This window comes from Eptesicus fuscus, chromosome 2, assembly GCF_027574615.1.
Source record: "Eptesicus fuscus isolate TK198812 chromosome 2, DD_ASM_mEF_20220401, whole genome shotgun sequence".
Taxonomy (NCBI): Eukaryota; Metazoa; Chordata; class Mammalia; order Chiroptera; family Vespertilionidae; genus Eptesicus; species Eptesicus fuscus.
Window position 1 is genome coordinate 115,612,297 of NC_072474.1, and position 23,032 is coordinate 115,635,328.

General features: G+C 63.5%; 1 protein-coding gene across 1 annotated transcript; it reads left to right on the top strand.

Moving 5' to 3' along the window:
* The first annotated feature begins 1,157 nt into the window (after positions 1-1,157).
* On the top strand, positions 1,158-20,664 carry TRMT44 (tRNA methyltransferase 44 homolog). Its single transcript, XM_054708386.1, is given in 13 exon segments — positions 1,158-1,794; positions 3,775-3,889; positions 4,691-4,910; positions 6,887-6,955; positions 7,607-7,714; positions 9,600-9,671; positions 10,883-10,989; positions 12,482-12,665; positions 14,265-14,360; positions 14,362-14,662; positions 16,537-16,653; positions 18,281-18,509; positions 20,585-20,664. Coding segments are annotated over 13 exon segments (2,271 nt in total). The 5' UTR covers positions 1,158-1,181; the 3' UTR covers positions 20,625-20,664.
* The last annotated feature ends 2,368 nt before the right edge of the window (positions 20,665-23,032 follow it).

Genomic DNA, 23,032 nt, shown 5'->3' on the forward strand with positions numbered 1-23,032 from the left:
CCGGCCCTGACGTCACCGCGCCGCACCGCCCACCCCCGTCGCCCAGGAAACGCTGAACGCGTCGGAGCACCCAGCCCACCGCGGCCGCCTGGGACGTGCGCGCCGGAGCGGAGCCTTCCCCGCGGGGCCGCTCCTGTTCCCAGAGCGTTGTTTGGATCAGGGTCTTTGCAGAAGGAGAGGCAGAAACACAAGGAAAGGCCACGCGACCACGGAGGCAGAGATCGGAGTTCTGTGGCCACAAGCCAAGGAAAGCTAGTGATGGTGGCGACCACGAGAAGCAGAGGGGCCAGGAGCCTTGGAGCCGGGAGAGAGTAACTCTCTGTTGTTACGGCAATTGATGGCAGCCCCAGAAAAGTCCGAGCGCGTGAAAGTCAACGACCTGGTCGAAGACTGGCAGGCCCGCCGAGGCGAGCAGGGGTGCCTGCCAGGTTCTATTGCTCGTGTGTCTTAGACTGAATTCCAGGCATTGATCTTCTCTCTGATAAATCACACGATTTGAGTTAGTTTTCACTTCTCTTTGCTTCCAACGAAGACCCTCTCGGGAATGGCAAAATCCCAGCCGAGGGACTAATGTTCAAAAGAGTGACGAGTCTTTGATGTTTTTGTTGTCACTAGATTCCGCTGACGGTGCGGGTGACGCCGACTTCACTGGCAGCGCCCACCCTTCCCTGTTCCTCCTGGGGACCCGGAGAGGACAGCTGACCGGAGACACACCCAGGGCTGTGCGGGGCGCAGGAACGCACCCCGTAGCTCTCCCACACCGGAAAGCCCCAGGAGGAAAACGGAGAGGGACGAGCTTCCGTAAGAGGCGTAACCTTGAACCTTCACAACCTGGGTTTCGTGACTTGGACCGGTCATCCCCACGGGAGTCAATCCGGGGCCGGACGCGGGCTGACCCTTATGATTTCCTAAGTACACCGCCTCCAGGACGCTCCGAACTCAGCTCCGACCTCGCTTCCCCGAGGCGCCAGCACGCCCGGAGCGGATCCCCACGGAGTGAAGCGCAGGTGGGAATCCGCAGGGGATTCCTGCCAGCGAATCAAAGCCGGGGAGCGCGCCGGTGTCCTCGCCCCGCCCACTACGCGTCCCGGCGCCCCGCCCCGTGACGTCAACACGCACACGCCGCGCCGCCCGTGCGTCATCGCCGCGCGCCGCTGCCAGGCTCGGGGCGCAGGCGGACCATGGCGGAGGTGGGCCGGGCCGCGGTGCGCGACCCCGGCGCGCTGCTCCCGGGCGGCTTCTGGGCGGCGGTGGCCGTGTGGCTGGAGAGGCCGCAGGTGGCCAACAAGCGGCTGTGCGGCGTCCGCCTGGAGGCCCGGCGGCGCGCTGCCCGGCCCGGGACCGAGGCCCGCGGCCCCCGGCCCAGCGCAGACCCCGGGCGGGAGGAGTCGGCCGCGGCGGGGTGCGGGTCCGAGCAGGGACCGGGACCCGGGCAGCGTTCCCCCGAGGGCGGCTCGAGCCCCAGGCCGGGCGTAGGCCCCGAGGAGTCCCCGGGCCGGCACCAGGGAGGGGAGAGCGAGAGGGAAGCAGCCGCAGCAGCGCCTCTGCTCGCAGGGGCCCCCGGGCAGCCCGGGGAGGGCGACGTCCCCGCCCCGGACCTGGGTTCTCTCTGGGACGATTTCTCCCGGAGCCTCGTCGGCGACCACCGGGAGATGCTGGCCTTCCTCACAGGCCCGGGGGCAGGGCTGCAGGCAGAGGCTCCGCACGAGCTCGACGTGGTGCTCAGGACCGTCATCCCCAAGAGGAGCCGGCACTGCCCGCTCGCTGCTCCGCGGAGGGAGATGGTCGCGCAGGGTAAGGGTGTTTCTGATGGCGGGAGGCGTCCAGATACACCAGCCGACGCTCAGGGGCCCAGGACAGACTTTAATTAGTTGCGTTCACAGTAGGGAGACAGTCCAGGTTGCTGCAACTCTTGGACTTGTGCCTGGGCGAGTTTAAGGGAGAAGAGGGGGCGGGGTTGATGCATGTGAAACCCATCTGGGTTTGTTAACTGGTGCAGGTGGAAGTTAGGTTCCTAAAGCCCGCCCCCCCCCACACACACACACACACACACACAGCGGCGGGAGGCCGGCCCCTTCAGGTGTGAGCTGGAAGAGTGGATTTTTGGGTCAGTCTTGAGCTTCCTCAGGCAGGCACTTTAAAGGGGCCTGGGGTCCCCCTAGGGATGCGGCGGGAGCTGTTGGAAGCCGTGCTGGCGTTTGTTCAGATGTTGGTGGGCCAGCGAGGGGGCCAGTGGAGAAGGGGCTGAGGAGCCTGCTGAGCTGGGTGAAGAGGAGAATCGTTGGACGCAGTTAGGTTGACAAGCACTGGCTGAACCTCAGGCGGGTGGCAGGCACACAAGGTTCCAGTTCCTTGCCCTGTGCTAGGGAGGTTGTAGGTTTGTTATTGCTCTTTGAGGGGCGCATAGGAATGTGTTTCCTTAGCCCAGAGGACGGGGTGTGGACTGGTGGTGTCGGGAGGCCTGGGGGCGCAGTGGACGTGGGCCCACAGGGGAGTGTAGCAGCGAAAGCGACGTAGGAAAGGCCGCTCCTGGAGGCGCTCGCAGAGCCGCCGCTGGCTCTGGCACACCGGCCTCGGGGCCCTGCTCACGCTGGGGATCTCTGCGTCCCCCTGCGGCACCGCTTCCGCCTCCAGCTGGAGGACCCGGGCCTCCGCTTTCAGGGCTCACCTGGCCAGACGGAGCCCCCCGTATCTCCCTCTCCTACAGCTGTAGCCTGAACCACGTCTGCCAAGCCCCTTCTTTGCCATGTGACACGTGTAGTCACAGGTTCTGGGCATGAGGGTGTAGACACCTGCGGGCGGTGGTTCTGTCTGCACCCAGCAATGCCGAGTGGCTGGTAGGTGCGTACCTCCCTCCCCCCCCACCCCCACCCCCCCGCCCCAATACTGTGCCTCTGCGCCCCTAAGACTTCCAGGTGACCCCTCCTCCAGGAGGCCCTCCCCAGCCGGGCCGGGCCGGGCCAGGCCAGGCTAGGAGGTCTTCCAGCTTTGATCAGCTGTGTGTGATCACCTTTTACATGTCACCTCTGCATCCTCAGGTCGGCCTCACTGAGGAGAGGCCGTGAGGCCAGCTAAACCCTCTCAGTGAGTGTGGGCCTGAGAAAGCAGACACCTGCTAAGAAGGGCTCAAATGAAAACACAAAAACAAACCGACCAAAACAGATCCTAGCAGCCATTTATGGGCGTGACTGTATTCTGACCAATCACAACAGTGCCTTTTGGACCAATCATATTGTGAAGATTTGGAGTCTTCATTTGCATGAGGAAGGGCCAATCAGGGACCAGGGGCGGGGACTCCTGTCCATATAAACCAGCTCCCCGTGGTGTGGAAAGCCACTTTCCCCTTCCACGGAGGACCTGTCCCCTGCCTGAGCAGACCCGGAATAGGCCAGCACGGCGTGAGGCAGCAGGTAGGCTGTCCAGTGAGGTGGGGCCTGACTTAGCGCTGCCTCACAGCTGGGCTGTATCACTGCTGAGCTGTTGTGCCCTGAATGTTTTCCTCCTCCATTGGACCCCAAAATGGGGATTGCTGTGGTGAAGGGTGCCAAGGACCACCCACCGTTGATTGCCATGGAGCTGGTGCCCCTGTGGACCGGCGGGGCGGGGAGGGGGGGTGAGGGCTGCTCCAGCCGAACGGGGTGGGCTCAGTGCAGCAGGCAGCAGGGCAGGGAGCCTGGGAGACAAAGCCCAACAGCTGGCTCGTTCCTATTGGTAATGCAGCTTCTGTTAGGGCGCTGAGCTGAGCGGCCGTGGTCTCTCATGTTTCTTTCCCAGATGTCCTCAGTGGAGCGGTCACATTCCTACCTTTGGAAGAAGATGACCAGGGCAATTGGAAGGTTCAGATGAGCAACGTGTATCAAGTTCGGCTCAGCCGCAGCGATGACGAATGGTAAGAGCTGGAGAACTGGCTCCTCTTTCAGTGTCTCCAGGCAGCTGCGCGATGCCGGACTGGGGGAGCTGGCTGAAGGGGCTCCTTGGGGTTAGGGCTTGTGCGAAGGTGCCTTCTGCTGGCGTTTCCCCACGCTTCTGTTCCAGCTGGGGCCTGGCCTGGTGTGTGGTCACGGCCTGGTGGGAGGGAGTCTTGAGTCCCTATGTCCCATGTAGCACTTAGTTTTAGCAATGAATTCAAGTAAACTCATCCCTTTGTTATTTTATTTCTTACAACTTGGTAATGGAGAGGAAGTACAGTTTTTTATTTCTTGCCGAGGCCTACGTGGTTTTAGATGTAGTGGGTCGTTAGTAAGCTAGTTAATGCCGTGACCTGGCCGCGTTCTGGTGCCGGGACACACTGTGGGCAGACGGGCCTGGGAATTGCGCGGGGCCTGCGTGCGTGCCGTTAGTGCCGCGCTCGCGACTTCAGGCCAGCAAATCGCTGCTGAGCCAGCGCACTCACGTGCGTTGCCGTGTGGGAGGAGTGAAGCCAGGCGCACCTGTGGGCGGTGGTGCAGTCACAGGCGGGAGCTGGTTGTCCGTGGCCTAGCCTCCGGCGTTTACCAGTGTTGGCGTGAGAAGGGGAACTTTCTCCTTAAATGTGTTTTTCTGTCAGAATAACATTCCGTAGCGGGTTCCCGGTGGGTGTGTTTGGGTGAAATGTTTTGTAATTGAGCTGTCTCCTCTCCTGTTGTTCAACAGGTAACTTAAAAAGAACTGAAACCAGCTCTGCTTATTCGTGTTTCTCTTATTTTTAAAGGTTCATATCTGTTTTGATTTTCTGTCCAGAAAGATGGCAGTCGGATGGGACTGTTTATCCCAAACCCGCCTGGCTTGGGCAAGAGCTGCCGGCCCGGCTGGCCCGGTGGTCTGTGGCGAGCGGGGGCAGCGGCTTCAAAAGCACCCTGTCCCTCCTCCCCCTCCTCAAGTACAGCCGCACGTACCAGGAGCTCAAAGATCGGTACCAGCACTTGGTCCAGGTAATGCCGGGAGAGCTCCCCTCGTGTGAACGCGGCCGTGTGCTCACGCTGCGCAGGTGGGACCGCTCCTGGGCGCCTTCCCGTCCCCCAGGTGCAGACTGTCAGGGCCCCCGGCCTGGCGCAGCTGTGCCCGGGCGTGCTTAGGGCTGCAGAGCACAAAAGCCCGCAGCTGTGTCGTGGGACGCACTGGATTGACTTGCTCTTTGGCACGTGACTAAGTTTTCCCCCAAGAAAACAAAGGGAAATACTCAACTTAAAATAATTGAACATGAAATACTTACTAAATCACCATAATCCTCTGGCTTGAACTTAAAGATATTTTAAGAAAATATGTGGAAGTTAAAGTACAAAAGCAGGTACTTACAGAAAGGAGATAACTTTTGTAACGTGTCCTTAACTTTCTAGCTAAGAAGTGGAAAGCAGGTACAGGTGTAGTCACTGGAGCTGAAGTACGGCTCGTTAGCCTAGTTGAGGCTGCTGCTTCCCCGTTCACATCTCCCTCCTCCTCGGAGTAGCTGCGATCTGTCATTTCCGTGTGTCTTGTGTTGTCAGTCACCTGTTGCTGTGTGACCCAGCCCCCAGCCTGGGCGGGCAGCACCCTTCCTGCTGAAACCTGGGCAGGGTCCGGAGCCCAGCCCGGAGTCCTGGGTGGTCATGGTAACTGCTCGGTGCCTTCTGGGGGCTTTCCTGCTCTCCCAGTTTTAGATGGTTCGTCCCGACCGAATGACCCACTCTGATTGGAACAGAAGTCAGACCCTGACCATCAGCCATTGGCTGTTCATCTTCTGCCAGATGCCTGCTGTGCATGGTTGGTTTTTTCTTGTTTTGTTTTAGAGCCAGAGGAAGGGAGAGGGAGGGAGAGGTAGAAACATTAATGATGAGAGAATCATCAGTCGGCTGCCTCCTGCACACCCCTCCTGGGGATGGAGCCAGCAGTCTAGGCAGGTGCCCTGACCAGGAATCGAACCAGTGACCTCTCAGTGCATGTGTTGATGCTCCACCACTGAGCCACACTGGCCAGGGCCGTTCCGCACATTGGGCCGCGCCAGGGGTGAACCGAGTTGGGGCGAGGAAAGGCTTAGAAAAGACAGACGAGGGAAGGAAAGCTGGGTCTCGGTGGGACGCTGCTTCCCATGGGGAGTCAGCAGCGCCACGGACCACGCGCCCCGTCTTTATTTTATAGCCGATGCCACGAGGCAAAGTAAGGGCTGGTCAAGATGTTTACAGCATTCTCGTGGGTTTCAATCCTACTCAATTACATGCACCTGATCCAGCTTTGTTTACCTGCAGCCTCTATCACTCAGGCACGTGGGCCACGTGTTCGGACCATCGGTTCAAGCTCACAACCACAGCTGTTGGCTATCGTGCTGGGAGGCTCCGCCCTCCAGGCTGGGCCTTGCACGTGGCCACGAGAGGACTGTGCCCTCTCATCAGTCCGAGGCTTGAACCTGTCCAAACACTGTAGCCGCGCCCCACAATTGTTCCTGTTAATAATGAGACCCCATGCTTGCACCCCCAGGGGTCATCCTGTGGGGTAGTTAGAGCTGTATTCCTGCTTTACAGACAGGGAGGCGGGGACAGAACAGCTGGGAGGGACAGCCGTCACTGCAGACCGAGCGCTGGGCCTGCGCCCGCTCCTTTGCTCCCGGCCACCTCCCTTCCTGCTGCTCGTCCTCCTCTGGTGAAGGGCCAGGCGCCAGCTGAGTGCCCTGAGGTGCCCGATCTGCGTCCGCGTCTTGACTGCGAGACCTGCCGGGGGTGGCCTCGCTCTGCGCCTGCCGTACACACAGGCACAGCTCTGGGCGCCGCACAGTCTCATCGCCAGAGCCTGTGGACTGCCGTGGGAACAAGTTGACTAGTATTTTCTAAATGTTACTGCGTCGGGAGTCCAGTGTGACTGACGCCTACGGCTGTCCTCGGTGTTGACATGTGGTGGAGGCGGGAGAATGACATGTGTCCTCGGGGACATTTTTCAGGAGTGGCCCGAAGTGACTGATCCTGAGAAGTTTGTGTACGAAGACGTGGCTATTGCTGCCTACCTCCTGGTAAGGACGCACCTGATACGCGGACGCGGCGTGGGGGCGGGGCCGCTGGAAGGGCTGCCAGACTCCCTTAGGGGGCTCGCCTCGGCCAGGCTGGTTGCACACGGAAAGTTCACTTTTATCTTGCCCGAGGGTCGCAGCCGGTGCACTGGGCAGCTGCCTAGGACTCGAGCGGAGCAGCACTTCCGCGGTAACAGGTGCTGGTGGCGCGCTGGGCGCCGGCTGAGGACGCGCCTTCCGCCCAGGCTCGGGGTCCTGGCTGTGGGGCGTGCCTCACCGGCTTCTCCCCACCTGTGTGTGGACGTGCCCTGCCTCACTGCTCTTGATTTGTTACCTACAAAGTGTTTAAACCAGGCATCTTCCAGTTTCATTCAACTGCCATTCTCAGTCTCTAGAAACAGCATGATTTTGTTTGATGATGATTGTGCACAAAATGTGAAAGAACAGAGCAGGAAGGAACTACTCTCCAGCTGCTGCCCAGGGACGGCCCCTTTAACGTGGACTGCTGGCAGGAGGGAGCCCACCCGCGCGGAAGCCCAGGGCCTCAGAGAGGCCTCCCACCCGCTCTGAGAGCACCAGTTAGTCCCACGTGGGGCTGTTGTCTGGATTTTTCCAGGTTAGAGTGAGTTACACACACTTGTTTTTTTCTATTAGGTTCTGTGGGAAGAAGAGCGAGCCGCGCAGGGCGTGACAGCTAAGCAGTCCTTTGTGGACCTGGGCTGCGGAAACGGCCTCCTGGCACACATCCTGAGCGGGGCGGGGGTAAGGCGGCCTCCTGGCGCACATCCTGAGCGGGGCGGGGGTAAGGGCCTGGCGCACATCCTGAGCGGGACGGGGGTAAGGCGGCCTGGCACATCCTGAGCGGGACGGGGGTAAGGGCCTGGCACACATCCTGAGCGGGGCGGGGGTAAGGCGGCCTCCTGGCACACATCCTGAGCGGGACGGGGGTTAGGCGGCCTGGCACACATCCTGAGCGGGGCGGGGGTAAGGGCCTGGCGCACATCCTGAGCGGGGCGGGGGTTAGGCGGCCTGGCACACATCCTGAATGGGACGGGGGTAAGGCGGCCTGGTGCACATCCTGAGCGGGACGGGGGTAAGAGGGCCTGGCACACATCCTGAGCGGGACGGGGGTAAGGCGGCCTGGCACACATCCTGAGCGGGGCGGGGGTAAGGGCCTGGCACACATCCTGAGCGGGGCGGGGGTAAGGGCCTGGCGCACATCCTGAGCGGGACGGGGGTAAGGCCTCCTGGCACATCCTGAGCGGGACGGGGGTAAGGCGGCCTGGCGCACATCCTGAGCGGGGCGGGGGTAAGGGCCTGGCGCACATCCTGAGCGGGGCGGGGGTAAGGCAGGCCTGGCGCACATCCTGAGTGGGGCGGGGGTAAGGCGGCCTGGCGCACATCCTGAGCGGGGCGGGGGTAAGGCAGGCCCGGGGCCTGGCAGCGCCTTTCCCAGAGCGTCTTCATGCCTGGCACAGGCTCGCTGAGCGCTTCCTGCTGGTGCCACCGAGGCAAGCGACCTGGCTGTGGGCACGGGCTGGTGGCCATGGCGCCTTGCCCAGCGGGCGGCTGTGCCCGGGAAGGGCAGTGTCGCTGGAGGAGGTGTTCGGGGGCGTGCGGGCCAGGACACGTCCGGCTTCCACAGCACATGTTGCTGTCAGTACTTCCTTCGGGAAACACTCTGTTGTCAGGCCCTGGGAGGGGAACGGCCGGGGGTTCCGCCTGGAGAAGCTGAAGTCCGGCTCAGGATGCCCGTCACTGCGCTGTGAGCCTGCGGGGCCCACTGGCAGCCGCTGTCTGCTCAGTGAGGCGCAGGCATGGCACTAGCACCCGCCCCGCTCCCGCCACCGTCTCAGCTGCCCGGCGAGTCCCGGGCGCTAGGACGGTCCCCTGGTCCCCTGGTCCCCTGGTCCCCTGGCCCCCTGGCGCAGCCGGCGGGCTCAGCCTCACACTCGCGGGGACAGCTGGGATTTGAAGCCCGTGGTGACCCCAGGCTGACTTTCCTTCCGGCCGTAGCCTCTGCCTTGCGGGTCAGACGTGTTTGTCCTCACGGGGCTTGGACGGGGCCGGTCACCGTGCACTCCCTGAGCTGCTGCTCAGAGGGACTGTGATACTGCAAACAGGCCGCTGCGTGTCCGCCCATTTGGTGGTGACCAGGAGGTGGTGGGTGGAGACGGGGGGCGGGGGCGTGAAATGCGGGTGCCTGTGAGGGCTCAAGTGTGGTTCCAGAGTGTGGTCCCCGTGTGCTGGTGCCAAGCCACCAGGAGGGTGGGCTTGGGGCAGGGGGTGGGGGGATGCGAGCTGGACGGGAGCCAACTACGGTCTGAACCCGATGGCCGAGGTGCCTCCCTTTCCAGCCAGAGCTGCTCCCTCACCCCCCACTCCTGTCCCCTTGCTGAAACCCACACAGCTGCTCCCTCACCCACCCCTGTCCCCTTGCTGAAACCCACAGTGGCTGCCAGCAGAGCTCAGGGGCTGCCGGTGCCTGGCAGGGGCGCGTCTGTACATTCTGAGAAACTGAGCTGTCGCGTCCAGGTTTGGCGCGGGTCCCTGTGCTTGCCGCTGATGGCCGTACTGCGGGCTGTAACTCGTCCTTGCTAATCTGTTTTGGTGACAGAACTTAACCTTCATTTTCTGAAACCCTCAGCATCCAGGCAGAGGGGTTGATGTCCGAAGAAGGAAGATCTGGGACGTGTATGGGCCGCAGACTCGCTTAGAGGTACTGGCTTGTGGTTCCCGCCTCCCCGTGGCCGTCCCCGCGTCACTGCTGTTTGCTGAGTGTGTGTCGGTGTGTAGCCCGGTCATGCCGCCCAGCCGCTCACACTACCTGGTTCACCTGAGGGCTAGGGAAAGGGGAACGTTTAGATTTTTCAAAGCCTCTCGTGCAGCTGGAGAGGATGCTGGCCTCGAGCTGGAGGCGTGTCCCTGCGTGGGGCCTGCCGTGGGGACCGCATCTTCCGTGGTGCTGGGAGCTGTCTGGGGCGCAGGCAGCTGGCGAGGGCCAGGCGAGGCGGTGAAGTGAACCTGGCTGGGCCCCGCGCTGCTGAGGGGCAGCCGTTTGCTCTCAGCCGGCTGGGAGCCGGGTCAGCCGTGACCATGGGCTGGAGTTCCCGGTCACTCCGTCCTCCGCCAAGGGCCGCTTGTGCTGGTGCCCACGCGAGAGCCCCATCTCCCGAGGGCGGAGGGACGGTCCCGGCAGCGCCCGCCCAGCTGAGCAGCACTCTGGTGTATGGTGTTCGCTCGTCAGTGACGTTGCCTAGCGACACGCTGCTCAGAACATGCTCAGTTGTAACCAAAGTCGGGGGACGGTGGCGAGCCGGACTCTCCCTGCTCTGCACGAGCGCTCGGCACACGCTGGCAGCCGTGCTTCCTCTGCCTCCCTTCCTTTTAGAAGCTGAGGCTGGCGCAGACACCGGTGCGTGTTGATGCTCAGCTCGTGTACCGGGTCGTTTGCGTGTGTAGTCCCACTTAGGACATTAAAACATGTTAACTCGGGTCTGAAGAGGTCCGAGTGACGCGGTAGAGTTCAAAATTCCCGTGTCCGCAGGCCCGGGGCAGACTCCTGCCTGGGGGGAGGGGCAGGGGGTCAGAAGGTACCGGCCGACGCGGGGGCTCAGGGCATTGGCACGTGCGCGGCTCCCGCGCGCCCGGTATGTTTGTGTGAGGCCGCGCGTCTTCAGTGATCACGGGAGGCTCGCCCGGGGAAGGTTGGTTTCTCTAGCGAGGCCCTGGGAGCTGCCAGTGTTCCGTGCCCTCGGGCCGGCCGCAGCAGGTCCTGCCGTTCTCACTCCTGCCCTGGTCTCTCACCTTCTACCGGAGCTCTGGGCGCTGAGCCCTGCCGGGCGGGGCGGGGCTTCTGCGGGGCCGCCGCCCCTGCCTCGACTTGGCATTCACTAACCTGCCAGTCTGGCCTCCGGGTCTTCCTTTCAGGAAGCTGCCATCACCCCGAGCGACGAGACCCTCTTCCCTGACGCCGATTGGCTAATCGGGAACCACTCCGATGAGCTGACCCCGTGGGTCCCTGTCATCGCGGCCAGGTGAGTGAGGAGCGCCGTCGGCAGGCGCCTGGGCTGCGGGGGCCTGAACCTCGCTGCGCAGCATCGCCAGTGCACGCGGCACTGGGGCATTGAGGTGCCGCTGGTTCCGCTTGTTGGAGTGAGATCTTGAGAACATCGGGTTAAGGTTCAGTTTACTACTTCCAACACGGGCGCCAGAGAGAACTCCGTTACATACGTGGCTCACGCTGTTTCTGTTGGACGGTGACGATCAGAACGTCCTTCTGTGATAACGCCTGTGTATCCGGTGGTGAAAGATGTGTCGTTCTCTGGAAGATCTTTTTGCTTTTTGCTTTGTTTTGATCAGAGGAGGGTTTATCTTCAAGGAAAACCTGTCGCTGTACAAACTTGGCAGCAGTCACGTCTGTCTCCAGCAGCGTCACGGTCTGTTGATGGCCTTCGCCTCTGTCAGAGGAGACCTTTAGGCGCCAGTTCCTGCTGCCCTGAAAGGTTTACCACGGGCCCTTTCTCAGCTCCAGGGAGCCGCAGGGCACGGAGCCAGGCGCCCGCGCTGTGCCCGCCTCCCATCCCTGCTGCCCTGAGACCTCGGAGCCCTGCACTCTGTGCGGGTGCGGCTGGCAGAGCAGCTGGAGTGGGAAATCCTTGTGTGGGAGCCCTCGCTGCGTGTCTCACTAGGACAGTGGTCGGCAAACTGCGGCTCGTGAGCCACATGCAGCTCGTGAGCCGCGGTTTGCCGCTCTGTTGACATGAGTTTGCCGACCACTGCGTAAGGCATTGCCCTTACCCAGAAGTTTTGACTTCAGGTTAAAGACATTAGTACATTATTAAAATGTTTTTTTAAGTGTTTTTCCCTAAGGCAGTGGTCGGCAAACTCATTAGTCAACAGAGTGGCAAACCACGGCTCGAGAGCTGCATGTGGCTCATGAGCCGCAGTTTGCCGACCACTGACCTAGGAGGTCTGCGGGGCTGCACTGTTTCCAGGATCTCACTGGGGAGGGCTGTGCTTCACTTCCTACATGAAACAAAACGCGTCAGCAGCAGGCATCTGTCTTCTGAGCCACGACTGCCACGTGGCCTTCAGCTGAGGCTTCTGGGGGGCAGGGCCCCGTGGCTCAGCTGAGGGTTTAATGAAGGGCCCCGTGGCTCAGCTGAGGCTTCTGTGGGGAAGGGCCCCGTGGCTCAGCTGAGGGTTTAGTGAAGGGCCCCGTGGCTCAGCGGAGGCTTCTGGGGGAAGGGCCCCGTGGCTCAGCTGCGGCTTCTGGGGGGAAGGGCCCCGTGGCTCAGCGGAGGCTTCTGGGGGAAGGGCCCCGTGGCTCAGCTGAGGCTTCTGGGGGGAAGGGCCCCGTGGCTCAGCTGAGGCTTCTGGGGGGAAGGGCCCCGTGGCTCAGCTGAGGCTTCTGGGGGGAAGGGCCCCGTGGCTCAGTGGAGGCTTCTGGGGGAAGGGCCCCGTGGCCGTGGCCATGGTTTTCTGTGATGGCCCGCCAGGACTGGCGTCTGTCCCTGTGTTCTGAAGGTCCTCCTACCGCTGCCGTTTCTTCGTGCTCCCCTGCTGCTTCTTCGACTTCGCGAGCAGGTACCGCCGGCGGCAGAGCGGGAAGACGCAGTACCGCGAGTACCTGGACTTCGTCCGGGAGGTGGGCTCGGCCTGCGGGTTCCACGTGGAGGAGGACTGCCTGCGGATCCCTTCCACCAAGCGCGTGCGTCCAGCCCCGGGGCCCGGGCGGCGGGGGCGCGGAGGGGGGGCTGGGCCAGGCCGGAGCCTCAGGGCACTGGTGCTGGGAGGAGGGTGTTCCCGAAGGCGCCTGTGCCGATCGATCGCATACGCCGTCGTCGCTGGGGCTCGGGGCTGCGCCCACCCTCCCTCCCGGGCAGGTGTCGGCCGGCCTGCGCGGAGACCTCTGGCCTGGGCAGTGTTGTCTGAGGCTCAGCACGCTCAGTCCGAGTCCGGGACTCGCGAGCCATTGGCTGGAGTTGGAGGCCGTCTTGGAAGCTCGGGGCTGTGAGGTTCTTGGCCAAAGCCTCCCTGCTTCAACTCGCCCGCAGTGGGACTGGTGGGCGCCCTCCTGGGACCCTGCCAGGCGCTCAGGGCCTGGTCTTCGAGGCGGTGCCCACCGGGTGGTGGGAGGGCCCGCGGCTCCGGTGCTCACTGCCCAGTCACCCTGGGTTTCCCGTAGGACTCGTCCTCTCACTTGCCCTCTCGTTGGGCAAGTCGGTGTCTTCTGAGGTTAGAGGTGCTGGAAACAGAGGTTTGGGTCGTGTGGGTGGGCACGAGGGTGCCACAGTTTGATTTTTTTTTTTAAGTATATTTTTTTATTGATTTTTTACAGAGAGGAAGGGAGAGAGAGGGATAGAGAGTTAGAAACATCGATGAGAGAGAAACATCGATCAGCTGCCTCTTGCACACCCCCTACTGGGGATGTGCCCGCAACCAAGGTACATGCCCTTGACCGGAATCGAACCTGGGACCCTTGAGTCCGCAGGCCGACGCTCTATACACTGAGCCAAACCGGTTTCGGCCACAGTTTGATTTTTTATTAGCTGTTCCCCTGCACTTGTGGGCACCTCAGACTGTTCCCCTCTTCCCTAATCTCTGAGCCTTGGTTCCTGTGACGGTGGTTTGGGATCAGATGCGGGAGTGGGTACGCACACAGCGGGCTGATCCTGCACAGGCGCCCGTTCCCCGCACAGGGAGGTCGCCTGCCCGCGTCACGTGCCGCGGGTGGCGGAGCTGGGCACTGGAGAGGCTCGGTCCTCACATTTGCTCTCTGGCCTCGCCTGTGGCCTGGCTTTGTAGTTGGTGCCCAAGGAGGAAGCACAGACGCTGTGTTGGGCAGCGTCCCTGGACAGCCTGGCGCCAGGGGCTCTGAAGGGCAGGTGGCCTTGGGGGGCAGGTGCGAAGGAGGGAGGGAGGAGCCAGGTGGAGCATCCGCGCTGGACCAGGCTCGTGGGCATCACGCCTTCCCTTGTTCTGGCCAGACCGATAGAAGGACAGCGCCTCCTGTCGCTCCCCGAAAGCTCTTAGGGTGACCTTCAGGGACGGGGCGGAGGGGGCTGACGTGGGCGCAGTGTCTCGGGGGGGTGCCCTCGGGCGCAGTGGCACGGCTGTCGGTCAGTACGCAGTCTGTCCGTCCCGCGCAGCTGTGAGCATGCGTGTCCTGGGCTTCGCTGCTGCTCACGGTCAGGTCGTCGGCGCCGCTGGTGCGTGAAGGACGCTTGCTCTCCCGATGGAGAGGGCTGTTGCGTGCTGTGCTCCGAGCAGGACCCGGGGGCGGAGAGGTGACTCCCTTCTCGCGCAGGTGTGCCTCCTGGGGAGATCCAGGACCTACCCGCCCGCCGCAGAAGCCCTCGCCGACCAGCACAGGACCCAGTACATCAGCAGCCGCGGGGGCTGCCCTGCCGGCCGCCCCGCCCCGGGGCCGCGCCCCCGCCCCGCCCCGGGCTGAGGCTGGCAGCGTGGACCGCTGCCCCCGCGGTCCTCCCGACGGTCCCGGAGCCCTGGAGGCTGGGGCCGAGGGACGCTGGCTGCCCGGCTTCCACCCCCGAGACAGAGCTGAGCGCGTGAGGAACTGCACCGCCCTCCCGAGGGAGTTCGTGGACCGGGTGGTTTTGCAAGTGGCAAACCTGTTGTTGGGCGGAGAGCAGCGAAGCCCAGGGAGTCCTCCCAGCGGGAGTCCGCAGACCTGGAGCCGAGGAGGTAACCACTGGCGGGGTCAGGCCGCGCCCCGCTCCCGTGTGCGGCCGGTGAACTAGTCGGTTAAGTTTGGGAGGGAGACTGCGACGGCAGGCAGGCTGCGGGCACGCTCAGGCCTGGTTTCCTGCAGGTCCCGCTGGCGGACGGAGAGGCGGGCAGGTCAGTCCTGACACTGGCCCTTGACGAGCCTTCCCGACCTCCGGGCTGGAGGCCTGTCCCAGCAGAACACGGGTTCCTGGGTGCCGGCGGGGCGGGACGGGACTCGGACCCGAGTGTGGTGGGTTTGGCGATTCTCTGAAGGCCCCAGACACAGGTCAGGCGTGAAGGGGGAGGGCGTGTGCCTGACTGTTCTCGCAGGAGGGTGCCCTGCTCCAACCAGTGGCATCCGAGGGTGTGGGGGTCCAAGTGTGAGCCCCAATTGTCTTCCTACGGTTGTTCCCGGGGTCCCAGGTCTCAGGTCCCGGGCTGCTGGGAAGGTTTCCCTGCTGCTCCTCTGCCCGCCCGGCAGGCATCTCGGCCAGCCACCAGGGGGCGCTGTGGAGCTGTCTGTCACCAGCCAGAGCCCTGCCTGAGGGTTAGGGTCACGAGAAAATCGAGGACCCCTCTCCCCCTCAGCCTGTCAGGACGGCCCCCCGGCTGGCCCTGCAGGTGGGACCGGCCCGGGAGGAGGATCCGTGGGCCCTTCAACCTCCTGCTCTTCCTCCGCCACGAGGTGGTCGCAGTCGAGTGTCCCGTCATTTCACCCCCTCCCGCCTCGTGTCCTTGTGACGCAGCGCCCCCGTCGAGCACGTCCCCTCTCCAGGAGTCACCGCCCTCCTGGCGTCTGATCAGGACCCCGGCAGCCCTCGCCGGTGCGGCCTGGCCCAGGTGGCTGCGTAGCTGCAGCGGCTCAGGGTGCCATGGGGTGTTCTGTGGGTTGGCACCCCACCTCCTAGGTGTACCCCACTGAGGGAGCCAGGGTAGAGGAAGGCAACGGGGTGGGGCCCAGGGCCCAGAGCCCCAGTGCATCTGAAGACGGGAGTTTGACCTTCGTTCCCAGGATGGCGCTTCCCTCGGGGGTCCTTTGGGAAACTGGGGGTGCCTCCTAGTGAGCAGGACGGGCCTTTCCCAGGCCCCGGTGGAGGGGGGCTCTAGTTATCATTCCTCAGCCCCCCCACCCCCCCCCACCGCCGCCCATGGAGATGTCTGGGAGCCGGGCGCCGTGCTCCCCAGGGCTGTCTGAGGCTTCAGCTCCTGTCGGCTGGGGAACATGTTCCCGGGAGGGGGAGGCGTGACCTTGGCCTCAGCCTCCAGCCCCGCCCACAGGCGGCCTTGCTCTCCTGGTCACTGGGTTAGTGACCGCCTCCCAGCCCGCCCCAGGCCTGGGCCCCTCCGTGCCTGCGCTCTGCGGGACTAAAGGACCTACCTGGTGCGGGCTGGCTGAGCGGCACGTGGGAGCTGCGGCAGGACCCGGTGGAAGGGGACTAGGGCGGAGCTGTGTGGCCGGGGCCGGGCTGCGTGTGAGGGTCAGCGCGGGGAGCTCGTGGGGCAGAGCCGGGAGGTGGGGCTTTCTGGGCCAGCGTTCATCCCCCCTAGCTTCCCGCGTTCCCAGGGCAGGTGGAGGCAGGTGAGAGGGGGGCTTTGCAGGTGTGGGTCATCGCAGCCGCTGACTTGCCGGAGGCTCGGCTCCTGGGCTCAGCGGCAGGGCAGGGCTGCGGGCAGCGCGGGGCGGGCCTGCCACTAGTTGGGCGGGGTGTAGACTATAGTGCGTTAGGTCTGAACGTCTGTGGTCCCTGCTGACCTGCGTGAAGGGTTTGGGTTCGCGGGAAGCTGGGTCTGTGCCCGTGGGCCGGGGTGTGATGGCCCTTTCCTGTCGTTGGGGGACCCCTTTTCAACAGCGAGCCTTTCCCTGGCGGAGGTCGCGGGCGAGCTGGACAGGGACACCCTGCGGAGGCTGAAGCGCGAGTGCGGCGGCCTGCAGACGCTGCTGCGGAACAACCACCAGGTGTTCGCAGGTGAGCAGCCGCCTCCGCGCTGGTTCCCAGGTGAACGCGCCCCTCCCGCTCCCGCAGGCTAACCCCGCCCCTCCCGCCAGGCTAACCCCGCCCCTCCCGCTCCCGCAGGCTAACCCCGCCCCTCCCGCCAGGCTAACCCCGCCCCTCCCGCCAGGATAGCCCCGCCCCTCCCACTCCCGCCAGGCTAACCCCGCCAATCCCGCCAGGATAGCCCCGCCCCTCCCGCCAGGATAGCCCCGCCCCTCCCGCCAGGATAGCCCCGCCCCTCCCACTCCCGCCAGGCTAACCCCGCCCCTCCCGCCAGGCTAACCCCGCCCCTCCCGCCCGGCTAACCCCGCCCCTCCCGCAGGCTAACCCCGCCCCTCCCGCCAGGCTAACCCCGCCCCTCCCGCCAGGCTAACCCCGCCCCTCCCGCTCCCGCCAGGCTAACCCCGCCCCTCCCGCTCCCGCCAGGCTAACCCCGCCCCTCCCGCAGGCTAACCCCGCCCCTCCCGCAGGCTAACCCCGCCCCTCCCGCTGGCTAACCCCGCCCTCCCCGTGGCTGTGGCCTGCCGCGGGTCTCGGTGGGGCTGTCTCCTCCCCAAAGCCACCTGCCCCACCCGGCCCTGCCTCCGGGGCCCCAGGTGCTCCTGTCACGTCCTCCTGCACACGTCACACCCCCACCCCAACGAGGCCATGAGCTCCCTGCAGGCTGTGGTGCCGCACGAGGAGGCCGAGTGTCCCGCAGGGGGCACACCCACCTGACCCCTCCTCCCGGGGTCTGGCCCACGAGGTACCGTCTCGGGGCAGGGCTGTCCCGTGTGTGCTGTGCTGGAGGCTGCAGGCCAGGGTGATGGCCTCTGTCCTGTCCCCAGGACCTGGCGGCGGAGGCTCCCACCTGGGGCGAGTCCCACAGCAGGACAGGCGCTGGGTCAGGGTCTGTGGGAAGGAGGTGACGGGCCTTTCCAGAGTGAGGGAGGCCGGGGTGGAGGTGGCCCAAGGGTGCTGCCCATGCCAGGCCCAGCTGGGTGCACGTGCTGGGCCTGAGGTCGTGGGCTCACTGTGGTACATGCTGCCCTCGGGCTGGGGGAGCCGGAGGAGGGCCCCTGAGCTGACCGTCCTGCCCTGCCGGGCTGGCGCTGCTGCCTGGGATCGCGGCGCCTGGGATCGCTCTGCGTCTCGCAGGCTCAGCCCGGGAGGCCCGCCGCAGCCCTCTGTGTCCCACACGGTCTTTGCTTGGTTCCGGGAGCGGCATCTTTGCTCTGTTACAAGCACGCGCGCGTCTGACTGCGTCCATGTGGTGTACGCAGGGGGTGCTTTTACTTTTGGAAGCGCTGCTGAGGAGGAGGCGGGTGGAGTGGGAGCAGGCAGCGTGCGTCATGCGAGAGCTATGCCTGAGCTGTCTGTGCTGGCTGCTGAGCTGTGCTCCCCCCATCACGTGTGCGGGTGGAGGCGGCGCCTCGGTGCCAGGTGCCAGGGCTGTGGCACGGAGGCTGTGGCAGGCGTGACGGTGGTGCCCACTCCTTCCCCTGAGCCCCCATGGCCGGTGCGCTGGTCAGCACACAGGACGCCGTGGCGGGAGCGTGGAGCTGGGGGTGTCGGCACGCGCGGCTGAGTCGCTGCGCTTGTGTCTCTGTTCCGACTGCAGTTCTGAACGGGCGAGTGCACTTTCGAGACTGGAGGGAAGAGAAACTGCAGGAGGAGAAGCTACCGGAAGCCAAGCGCAGGCTGCTCTCCACGGCCTTCAAAACCCGCCTCTGCTGGTTCTTCTCGCACCACCCCGACGGCTGCGCTCTGCCTGCCGACTGCTGCCCCTTTGCCCACGGGCCTGCGGAGCTGCGGCCGCCCCCGGCCTCCAAGAGGAAGAAGCGGCTTCTGTGAGCCTTGGGCTCGGGGGGCCCTGCCCCCTCCTCGGCCCTGCAGTTCCCGGGCTGGCAGTGCTCAAGCCACTTGCCTTCCGCCTGCCATCAGCGTTCCGGAGGGGGGGGGGGGGGCATCGCACCCCAGGGACAGAAGCTGGAGAAGCCGAAGGCCCCGAGCCGCCCCCCGCCCCCCCCAAGTCGGGCTCACGTTAAATGAGGGAGCTGACAGGCAGGGTCTCCAGCATTGGGGGTCAGGAGGCGGAGGAAGTGCTTGAGCCGGCTCTTCGGGCACCGCCCGGCCCAGTGCCCATGTGTGGAGGCAGGGTCACCCGAAGTGCCCGCTGCCCCGGAGGCCCGTGGGGACCAGCGGCCAGGGAGCCTCCCTCTCCTGCCCCGCCCCACCCCGCGGCGTCTTTCCAAGTACGGCCACTTGTTTTGACTCCAGGGAAAAGTCCACGTGTTCCTATTAAATTATTTTTGCAGTTTACACACAAGTCGCACAGACACTGTCGTGGCCCTTGGTTTTTCCGTGGCACGTAGTGCGGGCGTTCTCGGTGCGTTCGGAGTAACGGGGATAAACTGCCTCCTCCCCAAGAGGCCCAGCACCCCGCCCCGCCCAAAGGTCACGGCCAGCCGGCGTCTCACTGCCTGCTGCTTCAGCGCTGCCCGCACGTGGGTGTGCTCGGCCGGGTGGATGCTCACCTGCCGCCTGGCTGTGGCCCGTCCCCCGCGCTCGCCGGCCCTGACCCGCGGCTCCTGTGGAAGTGGGACCTGTGCGCTCCCTGCAGGGGTGGTGAGGGGCCTGAGCCGGGCACCCTTTGTCTTCTAGCTCTGAGGTCGCCATTCCGTTGTCTTGAGAGAGAGAGACACTGATGCGGTGTTCCACTTCCGCATTCATGGGTTGCTTCTTCCATGTTCTGACCGGAGACCTAGCCCTCGACCTTGGTGTGTCCGGATGATGCTCTAACAACTGCGCTGCCCGGCGGGGCCTGGAGCCTCCGTTGCTTCTTTTTTTTTTTTTTTTTTTAATATATTTTATTGATTTTTTACAGAGAGGAAGGAAGAGGGATAGAGAGCTAGAAACATCGATGAGAGAGAAACATCGACCAGCTGCCTCCTGCACACCCCCTACCGGGGATGTGCCCAAACCCAGGTACATGCCCTTGACCGGAATCGAACCTGGGACCTTTCAGTCCGCAGGCTGACGCTCTATCCACTGAGCCACACCGGTTTTGGCCCTCCGTTGCTTCTGATGAGGAGTCGGTCCTGGTTTTGTTGTTGTGCCGTCTGCACTGCATGCTCTTCCTCTGGCGGATTCTAAAACCTCTTTTCACCTTTTGTATTCAGTTTTTCTGTTGTTTTTTAAAAGCAATTTATTTTGTAATATGTTCTTACTGATTTCAGAGAGGAAGAGAGAGAGAGAAACATCAGTGAGAATCACCAATCAGCTGCCTCCCGCTGGGGATTGAGCCCACAACCCCAGGCATGTGCCCCTGACCAGAATCGAACCTGGGACCCTTCAGTCCGCAGACTGACACTCTATCCACTGAGCCACACCGGCTAGGGCTAGTATTCAGCAGTTTTGTGTAAGGGCATAAGTGTGATTTTTTTTTTTTTTTTACTTGCTTGGGGTTTGCTAAACCTTATAAGTCCCTGGGTTACTGTTTTTTGATCCAATTTGGAAAAATCAGCCAATATTCCATAAATGTTTTTTCCTGCTCCATTCTCTCCCTGCTCCCAGTTATATGTACACTAGAGGCCCGGTGCACGGTGGGGTCCCTAGGCCTGGCCTGCAGGCATCGGGCCCAAACCGGCTCTCCGACATCCCCTGAGGGGGTCCCGGATTGCGAGAGGGCGCAGGCCAGGCTGAGGGACCCCACCGGTGCACGATTGGGGCCGGGGAGGGACCGCGGGAGGGCCCAGGGCGTGTCCAGCCCGTCTCACCCAGTCTCGATCGCCAGTCTCTTGACGATGCATCTCATTTTCTTGTTTCTTCACGTGACTAGGTTTTGTTGTTGGTATATATTGGTGTCATGTGTGCTGGGAATTGTGGGCGACGTGCAGAGGTTTTCAATTCTCTTTCTGTGCAGGGAGCGGAGTTTCACTTGGTGCTCATTTACCTATCGGTGAGCCGCTGTGATCGGACGGAGGCTGGCAGTAGGCATTGATAGGCGGGTCCGTTTCTGTCCTGCCTGATTCCGATGGTGGTCCACGTCCCTGCAGTCCTGGGCCGGGTCCTAAGGTGGGCTTCCCGGGGTTTCGTGGGGACCAAGATGCTGCCCAGCCCCCTAACCTGGCAGGACTTGAATTCCAAACTGTCTCCCTGTGGCTGCAGGCTCTGCTCCAAAACACCGGAACATTGAGGGACGTCCTGGCGAGGCAGGACCCCGAGGCGGTGGGGGGGGGGGGCGCTACGAAGCCTGCGTGCGCACGCCCTTGGCTGCAGCCGTCCTTGGCACGGTCCGGCGTGCTGGCTGCTGCCACCGGGGACTGAAGGTTGAACCTCCTCTCACTAATTTAAACGCCAGTGGCACCTGTGGCTGGGGCCAACACCAGGGGTCCTGCCCCCCAAGGCATCGGCTGAGTTAACTAAATGTTGACCGTGTAGAGCAGGCTAATGTTTATGTTGTATTTTCCTTTATGTGGTCACAGATGAGGTAAATCTCCAAACGGCCCTGGGCTGGAAACGCTCTCCACCCGGGCTAACACGGGGCACAGAGGGCTCAGGTCATTGCCGCTCGGAGGGCTAACACGTGGCACAGAGGGCTCAGGTCATTGCCGCTCGGAGGGCTAACACGTGGCACAGAGGGCTCGGGTCATTGCCGCTCGGAGGGCTAACACGTGGCACAGAGGGCTCGGGTCATTGCCGCTCGGAGGGCTAACACGGGGCACAGAGGGCTCGGGTCATTGCCGCTCGGAGCATTAGCCGCCTCTGGGAGTTGGTTAGGAATTCAGAATCTCAGGGCCACCCATACCTGCCCATCACCATCACCAACGCAGGCTCCAGCAGGCCCAGCTTCCCTGGCCCTCAGGGGGGGTGGAGGCTGAGTGTCCACTGGCCCTCAGGGGGCGGTGGAGGCTGAGTGTCCGCTGGCCCTCAGGTGGGGGTGGAGGCTGAGTGTCCGCTGGCCCTCAGGTGGGGTGGAGGCTGAGTGTCCACTGGCCCTCAGGTGGGGTGGAGGCTGAGTGTCCGCTGGCCCTCAGGTGGGGGTGGAGGCTGAGCTTGAGAAAGGGCTGCTCCTGGGCCCTATGTACCTCCGAGCCTTTTCCTAGAGCCGTGGTCGGCAAACTGCGGCTCTTTGGCCCCTTGAGTGTGGCTCTTCCACAAAATACTACGGCCTGGGCGAGTCTCTTTTGAAGAAGTGGCGTTAGAAGAAGTTTAAGTTTAAAAAACGTGGCTCTCAAAAGAAATTTCAATCGTTGTGCTGTTGATATTTGGCTCTGCTGACTGAGTTTGCCCACCACTGGCCTAGGCCATTTCCTCTTCCGGAAAACTTCTCCCTCCTGCTTCCGGTTCTGCTCCTCGCCTGTGAGACAAGGGAGGGAGACCCCAAGGCTCGGTGGCCCTGGAGCGGCAGTGGGTGGTGGGCGGGCCGAGGTCTCGGGTGGAGTGGGGAGGAGGGGAGCAGGAAGCTCACCTGCCCTCAGTGCTGGGCTGTCGCCTCTCGTCCTCACGCCCAGAGGAGGGTGTCCTCTCCCTCCCTCCCTCTCTCCCTCTCTTTCCTGATGAGGAATCTGACACAGAGAGGTAAGGCACTTGCTCTAGGTCAGTGGTCGGCAAACTCCTTAGTCAACAGAGCCAAATGTCAACAGGACAACGATTGAAATTTCTCTTGAGAGCCACATTTTTTAAACTTCTAACCCCACTTCTTCAAAATAGACTCGCCCAGGCCGTGGTATTTTGTGGAAGAGCCACACTCAAGGGGCCAAAGAGCCGCAGTTTGCCGACCACGGGGCTAGGCCACACAGTGAAGGGCAGCACCTGAGCTGGCCCCCAGGGCGGGTGGCAGCGATGCCCGGGCCTGGGAGATGGGGCCCAGGGGGTGTCAGAGCTCGGACTGGGCGGCCCCGGGGTCTCCTAAGTCCAGGCACCCCAGGAGGAGACGTTGACCGGATCCTCAGGTCTGGAGCCTCTGTCCTGCTGACACGAACACAGAGCAGAGCCCCACGCCCGCCCCACCCCCACGAGGGGGAGCCAGGACCGTGCGGAGCCAGCGGCGTCAGCCAGGGCACCGCTCCACACAGCACGGCTTAACCTGACTTCACCTCTGGTCCTGCGCTCTGTGGTCCTGGGCCCCTCCCCCAGCCCGGGGTTCTCTGCCCAGGGCAGGGGGCCCAGCCGGGTTGCACTTCCCCGGGGCCCGCCTGCTGGGCCCCGTGGGTCCGGGGCGGGTTGGAGCCCCGGGCGCTGTTCTTGGCAGGAATAAACCAGCTCGGCTCCCTTTGCTCCAGAGGAAAACACTGCGTCGGGCTCGGGGGCCTGGCTGCCGCTGGGCTGGGCTGGGCGGGGGAGCTGGTCAGCAGAGCCTCTGCCTCAG